The 7,689-nt window shown below is 46.6% G+C and overlaps 1 protein-coding gene across 1 annotated transcript; it reads right to left on the reverse strand.

The window, feature by feature from the left end:
- Positions 1-1,243: 1,243 nt before the first annotated feature.
- Positions 1,244-6,142, reverse strand: LOC121464807 (ATP-dependent RNA helicase DDX19A-like). The gene is made up of 3 exons (XM_041677904.1): positions 6,137-6,142; positions 2,288-2,975; positions 1,244-1,371 (listed from the first exon to the last, which is right to left on the reverse strand). Exons 1-3 carry the CDS (start codon positions 6,140-6,142, stop codon positions 1,244-1,246), a joined length of 822 nt encoding a protein of 273 aa, XP_041533838.1.
- Between the last annotated feature and the right edge of the window lie 1,547 nt (positions 6,143-7,689).

A 7,689-nucleotide genomic window follows, 5' to 3' on the forward strand; every position in this document is an offset into this window, starting at 1 on the left:
GGAGTTGGGGGAGACTGCTGAGTTCATCTTTCCCAGGGAGGGAAAACAGAATTCACGAAGCTCGCAAATCTCCAGGCACCACAGACATCGAAGAGTTTTTGTTTTTCCAAGTCCATGGCTTCCTCCACTATTAGCAGTCACACTGGAGTGCACACGAGCAGGCTCTGACCTGGAGTCACACTGCAGTGCACACGAACAGGCTCTGACCTGGAGTCACACTGCAGTGCACACGAACAGACTCTGACCTGGAGTCACACTGAAGTGCACACAAGCAGGCTCTGACCTGGAGTCACACTGCAGTGCACACAAGCAGGCTCTGACCTGGAGTCACACTGCAGTGCACACAAACAGGCTCTGACCTGGAGTCACACTGCAGTGCACACGAGCAGCCTCTGACCTGGAGTCACACTGGAGTGCACACGAACAGGCTCTGACCTGGAGTCACACTGCAGTGCACACGAACAGGCTCTGACCTGGAGTCACACTGGAGTGCACACGAACAGGCTCTGACCTGGAGTCACACTGCAGTGCACACAAACAGGCTCTGACCTGGAGTCATACTGCAGTGCACACGAGCACGCTTTGACCTGGATGCACTTCATCAAACCAATTACAGTGACACAGCTTCACACAGTGCAAAGAAATATTCCGCAAAATTCTGCTTTTCCCCTCATTCCACAAAGTGAGCCTAGACAAGCACCTCCACCATTTCACTCAAAAACAAAAAAAACTATGCTTTAAAAGTGCTCAGAATGCAATGCACATGACATGCAAGTCCAGCTGAGGTAAGGGGTTGTATGAAGGGTTGGGATCATGTTGCTTAATTCTGATTCTGACAAAAAGTTGAAAATAAAAGAAAAAAAAGTTCTACAGAGATTGTGGGAGTTAAAATGGTGCAGATGAGAATCGAATTATCTTGAGCTCTTTTTATTCTCTTTGAAAGCCATCAATTGCCCATCCCTGTGCCTGAACATTAAAACCTTTAAAACTTATTCTTAGCAAGCCACCATCTTCCCCCAGTCCGATTGCTACGACCGAACTTGTCTCAGAAGGTGGGTGGGCCTGGAAGGTTCATGAAGAACTTGCTCATAAAGAATATTCTGCGTGTGTAGCAGTTGGCTGGCTGGGTGGTTGGTGTTTTGAGTACAAGTCTCATATGCAACCCAGGCTGGTCTTGAACGCGATATGTAAGGGAGGCTGGCTTTAAACCCCTGATCATCCAGCTGACTTCTCAAGAGTGAGGTTACAGGTTGTGCTCACATTTATTGCAATCATCATAGCTGTCCGGACGGCTGGCGATCTCAGCCTCTGCAGACCTTCGCTCTCCGGTCTGCATCACTTGGTGGCCAATTTTGAAAGTGTTCTTATTCTCTGAGAGTCAGCAACAGGACCAGGGCTATGGGAAGACACCAGTGAAACCAGATCCCAGTACCACAGGCTCACATGCATGCCCGTGTGATTGGCAAGAGCCCCGTGCCTATAGAGGGCATCCACCGGGCTTCTCAGGCTTCCCTCCTTCTGTAAGGAAGCCCAGACAGTCCACAAAGCACAGGATAATCCTCGAGTGTCCAGGGACCAGATACAGCTTTTTATAATTTTTTTAAAAAAATGCTGCAAGATCCCCGGTGGCAGTAGGCAGCAAAAATGCTGTAGCTCCCAAATGGTGGTAGCGGGCCATGTGGCGGCAGACAATGGGCCCTATGAGCAGCCAGTCCCAGGCAGAGATGGCTGCTGGTCCCTGAGCAATGGCTGGTCCCAGGCAGGGAGACACATGGCGGGTGGGCAGGAGACAGAGACATGCATAGACACGACATGCAGAGTGAGGTTGAATGTTTATTCAGGGAGTTATGGAGGGGGGAGGGTGAAGAGGGGGACAGAGAGAGAGAGAGAGAGAGAGAGAGAGAGAGAGAGAGAGGAGAAAGAGACAGAGAAGGGGGGAAGCGGAGAAGTGGGGAGAGAGGCAGAAGCAAAGCTGCCCCGAGAGGAAGATGGAAATGAGAGCAAGCTCAGGCCAGAAGCTGAAGATCAGCCTGCCTCTGCTGATGGGGGAGGGAGTGGGCATGGCTTGTCTCTTAAAGAGACAGAAAACCATACACAGCCTAGTGTGGTTTCCTGAGTTACCTGGCAGATGCCTCTAGTTTCCTCCTGGTTCTGCAGCTGAAATACAGATTGCATCCAATTCTGCCATATTTATGGGGACAGCCCCTGGAAGTCACCAGCAAAATTTAGATGCATAGATAACAGCCTTGAGCCTGTGGTACAAAAGCTGGTGGATAGGACTTGCAACCCAGCCACTCCTGGATTCTATTGAGGATATTCATGCTGTGCTTGCTGTCAACCATGTTTACAGCCAGACCTCTCTTGCCAAAGCGGCCCCTGCGCCCGATGCAGTGCAGGTAGGTCTCGTCCGGGTTCCGGTCCTTGTCCACAGGAAGGTCAAAATTGATGACGACAGACACTTGTTCAACATCAATGCCACGGGCACACACGTTGGTGGTCACCAGGACCTTCTCTTTGCCTTCTCGGACGCGCTCAATCACAGCTGCCTTCTGCTCCACCATCATCTCCCCACTCAGCAGAGCCACCTGGTGGCCCTCCTTGGAGAGCTCCGCTGCCAGCCAGCTAGCTGTTTTGTGGGTATGGCAGAAGATCATGGCTTGGGCGATGGTGATGGCCCCGTACAGGTTGCACAGGGCCTGGAACTTCTCCTCTCTGTTGTTGCAAACGACATAATACTGTTTGATGGCGTCCAAAGTCTCCTCTTCACGCTTAAGTTTGATGATGTTGGGGTCTGGGACCACCTTCTGGGCAAACTTCCACACTGAGTCTTCAAAGGTGGCAGAGAAGAGCAGCATCTGGCAGTTTCTGGGCAGCATCCTCTGGATGCGGATGCTCTGGTCTTGGTGGCCTTGAGTTGCTATCACCACGTCAGCCTCGTCCAGAACAAACACCTTGATCTTTTTGGGGTCAATGAACTTCACTCAACACTCCAGTCTTTGTTGACCTGTGATCTAGATTGCTACCTTTCCTAGAGTACCCCTGGGAAATTTTCCCATGTCTCCCAGTGGGGCCACAGACCACGTGGACTGGAGGAGGCGGGCTTCCCAAGCAGGGAATGGGTGCCTGTTGACCAGGCACAATCCTCCTCCTTCACAAGTTCACATACGTTGTAAAGGGCTTTCTGGTGACCTCCTCCTTCTTCCTCCCTCTTCCTCCCCTTCCCCTTCCTCCTCCCCCCCTCTCTTCTTCTTCTTCCCCTTCTTCTTCCCCTTCTTCTTCCTCCTCCTCTTCTTCTTCTTCTTCTTCTTCTTCTTCTTCTTCTTCTTCTTCTTCTTCTTCTTCTTCGGTTTTTCAAGACAGGGTTTCTCTGTGGCTTTGGAGCCTGTCCTGGAACTAGCTCTTATAGACCAGGCTTCGAACTCACAGAGGTCCACCTGCCTCTGCCTCCCAAGTGCTGGGATTAAATGTGTGTGCCACCACCATCCAGCTTCTGGTGATTTATTTGATAGTGTCCCACAAGGTGGACTAGATGGCTAGAGGGAACAGGACAAATGAATCATGAGAATGAGGAGAAACGCTGAGATTACCAGGATGAGGAATCAGAGGAGGTCTGAAATGTATTATCTACTGTGGTGCAGGAGTTAGGTGGAAAGTCTGAAACCACCTATGGGAGGGGCAGGAGGGCTGACTGGTAGGTAACAAGGGAGCCATGAGAGAGACTGCATCTGGGCCGACCTGCTAGGTAAAGCTTATTTAGGTCACAAGCCTGGGTCAGGGAAAAGACCACCAACATGTGTTTGAATAATGTGTGCTTGATTAAGGCTTATAACTTCCCAAGGTTATAAAGGTCTGCTCAGATGAACAGAACCTGACTTAGAGACATATGTCCTGTGACTTCACTAACTGTTCAGTGCCAAGTTCCTAAAACTTTTTAGAGAAGGATAAGGTGCGTTTGATAAATACGGCTTAAGAATTTTTACAGCTTACTTGGGCTAGTAGAAACTAATTGGAAGACATATAGCTAGCCTCTTTTGTCTTTGCTAACTTTGTTAAACTTTAGCTATTTGGGTAAACTGAGTCCTACATGAAACTATGACCCTTTGTAATGGACCATGTAGTTAAAACTAGGAAATTAAGGCTGCCAGTCTCTCCGTGTTCTGTATTTATGGTTCAAACTTTTATTTTGGAGCTAAAGAATCTTCAATTAAATATTAAATTCAAATTTTAAAGGCTAAAACTTAACAGGGATAAAACTCCAAAATCCTAATCTTATGAGAGTCGCCAACTCGTTGTAAACCGTTAAATATAATGAAGACAGACAAGTTAATGTTCAGTCACCTCATACACGGTGATGTTCTTTAATGCGCTCGGAACTAGGCTCGTGGTTGTGCTGTCCTAGTCAGGGTTCTATCGCTCAGAGACACCATGACCACAGCAACCTTTACAACGTTTACCTGAGGTTGTGGCTTCCAGTGTCAGCATTTCATGACGGGGGGCATGGTCCTGTGCTAAATCTTGACCCTCAGGCAATAGGAAATGGGCTGAGACACTGGATATGGCTTGTGCACGGGATCTCAAAGCCTGCCTCCACAGTGACACACTTCCTCCATCAAGACCACACCTATGTCAACAAGAAAGTAACTCTGGATCTGTCTTTATTTTTCTATCTCTATCCTTTTCTGATGGCATGAGCCAAACTTCAAACTGCTAAGTGCTGGTAGCCAGGCCCTCCTCTGGAGGCACTGATGCCTGACTCTGACCCCTTTTGGGGTCCATGAAAGCCAAGCCTAAGCCTGCAGCCCCAGTCTGGAACTGCATTAGACTGGGAGCTGCATTCCATAGCTCCAGCTCCAGGAAGCTAGTGCCCCTCACTGTGGCAGGCACTTTTACTTAGCTTGCTGCTTCTACTTAGAATACTGGCTTTTCCCCCAGCTATCTCAGGCCCTGTGTGGAAATGTAGCAGGCTTTTTCTTTCAGACAACCAACCACCTCCAAAATCATGACATAGAGGCAAATTATTGGTTTTGAATGTTTGACTTTATTTTAGCTCCTATTTTAGTCTGTTTCTCTTTATCTACGTTTTACCTAGGGGCTTTTTACCTTTCTCCATCTAGGTGGCTAGCGGCTGCCTGGCTGGCTGACCCAGGTGTCTCCCTCTCTTCTCCCTCATTCTCTCCTCTTGTTCTCTCTTATCTAGATTTGGGAGCTGATTGGTAGCCGAAAAGAAAAAGTCTGCTACAGGGTAGGGTCCCAGTGTGGCTTAGACCCCCAAGGGGGAGCTCACAGACACCAGGAGAGTATCTACTGAGTCTCAGCACCAAAGTCAGGATTTAGCTGCAGATGGTACCTTGGTAGGTTGGGGCCAAGGTGTTGTTTTAGTCACAGAGTACAACAAACCCACGTGGAAGTTTATTAGAGAGGGTAGAACTCAGCCAGCCATGATAAGCTTAATAGGAATAGACCACCTAAAGGAAGTTCTTAACTTCCAACCATTACCATCTGCCAGTGTAGGACCCAGCCAGGATAAGCTTAATGGAGGCCTGAGTCTCAGTAGTTTACCCTGAGGCAATACCTGGAGGCAGGAAGGACCACAAACTTAGATTACCCAGGCACCACCCAGGAACAGACCATCCGAAGAATATTCCTAACATTCCAACCATTGTAGATAGGATCACCTCTCAGCACACACTCACCAGGACGCCCTAGTCAAATGTCAGCCAATCAGGGTCCTGAACTTTAGAAACTCCTCACCCCACCTTTACTACTATAAAAACCCAACTCTAACTAATCTCAGGGCTCTCCATTATTCCAATATGTTGGGCACATGGAGAGTTTGCAAATTTGTATTAAAATAAAGGCTCTTTGCTTTTATATACGGGACTCGGTCTCCTTGTTGGTTTTGCGGGGGACTTTGAGGATCTGGGCACAACAAGAGAAGGAGGGTGGGAGGGGATTGTGGTGATCAGTAGGGAAAGGAAGTGAAGAGCCAAACAGGCTTGCTTAAAAGGGAAACTTTGCCCGTGTGTGTAATCGTGGATTTTCCATACAACATGTGACCACTGCCATTTTGACTGAGGTTAGGTGACTTCACTGCCATCTTAACTGAGTGGCTTTTCCATACAACATGAGACCTTACCGCCATCTTAACTGAGGCCAGGTGATTTTACTGCCATCTTAACTGAGAGCCAGATCAGGTGACCAAGTCCCACCATCTTTACGGAAGTATACCCTGCCTGGTCCCCCAGTTTAGTTATGTTTTTGTCTCTAAATTCCTCTTGCTGACTCTGTTGCATGTGTGTTTTGAACAGTGGCATGCCTTTGATAGGGCCCACCAAGAGCATCCACTTCACCCAATTCCTGTTCACTCTGTGTGTGTGTTCATATATGTAACTTAAATGCACCTATGCTTACTGTTAAATGTTATAATTGTTTGTTTATTGCATCTCATTTCAGACTACAAAAACAATAAGTCTCATGTTTTAAACTGGCATTTTCTTTTAAGTCTCTTACAAAAGTATTTTATAGTTAATCCAAATTTTTAATCTTAAAACATATTAAGCTGTTTTCTACTATTGTCAGTTCTGCCATTAACCTTCTATTGCAAGCAGTTTTTTCTTCTTTCTGTCTTTTTATGAGTGTAAATTTCACCTGTTAAGAGCCAGTACAGTCAAGCTCAGACCCAGCTCTTCAGGCAGATTCTATACTGTAGTTACACCTGATAAACAGCCATCAACTTCTCAGAGATCTGGGAAATATGGAATTTAAATATTTAATTTTAAAAAAACTTTTCATAACAAAAGAGACAGGTTGGATCCTAGCAGCAGCACTCTACTTCCTCCAAAGAAGACAGAAGACAGAAGACAAATGGGCACACAACAACGTCCATCCGCAATTCACTTCAACTGCCGAGCACTGACCACTGGGAAAAACTGCCTTTCATCTAAACTGAAGATTACCAGAGAGTGTACAGAACTGCTGGAATCGACAGCCTACCTGCTCAAGTCAAGGTAGGCTTGTCTTCCTAAAGATTTCTTAGCCCACAGGATCTGCTGGAGCCTGGCAGGCCCTGCGCTAAACGGCAAAAGGCAAATCAAGACCTTCAGCGACCATGGAGAACTCTGAGGAGTAGCTCTAGGTACAAACCAAGTAAGTTCTCTGTTGTTTTTTAATCAGTAACTCAAGTAAAAATATATCCTTCCCAAAGATCTCTGATGCAGTTTGACATCTAAGAGGTTTTGTCAGTTTAAAAGGACAACCTCACCAAACAATTCTCAGTAAAATACAAATACAAGATCTGCAAGTTATAAAGGTATGAGAACAAATACAAGTTAATCAAATTTCTTTCTCATGCTGCCTTCCATAGTCTTAAAAATACTTTTCATTGTGCAAAAATATCTGTCACAGTCATTCTGACATAAATATGCTACTGTTTATACAATGTATATGTCTAAAACTTCTGTTTTCACAAACCCAAAGAATTCTTGTGAGTTCCAGGGAGCCGAATTGAAGGATCCACATTAAACAGCTCAGATACACCCCTTTCAATTCCCTGGTGCTAAATTTTCTTTTCCTAAACTTAACTTTGTCCTCTGTTCTGCCAATACCTTAAAGAGGCATTTCCATACCATAAACACCAGACAGGAGCAAAGAGACCAGCTATGCCTGGATGTGACCAGCACCCAGTCCTTC

Source organism: Microtus oregoni, unplaced genomic scaffold, assembly GCF_018167655.1.
Source record: "Microtus oregoni isolate MIOR12 unplaced genomic scaffold, Mior012 000029F_ref0000214, whole genome shotgun sequence".
Taxonomy (NCBI): Eukaryota; Metazoa; Chordata; class Mammalia; order Rodentia; family Cricetidae; genus Microtus; species Microtus oregoni.

Bases quoted from the DNA above. Each gene is read 5' to 3' on its own strand.
- LOC121464807 (XM_041677904.1), bottom strand. The intron at 1,372-2,287 runs GTTGCAAGTCCT...GCTGACTCTCAG, and splicing joins TAGAATCCAGGAGTGGCTGG to AGAATAAGAACACTTTCAAA.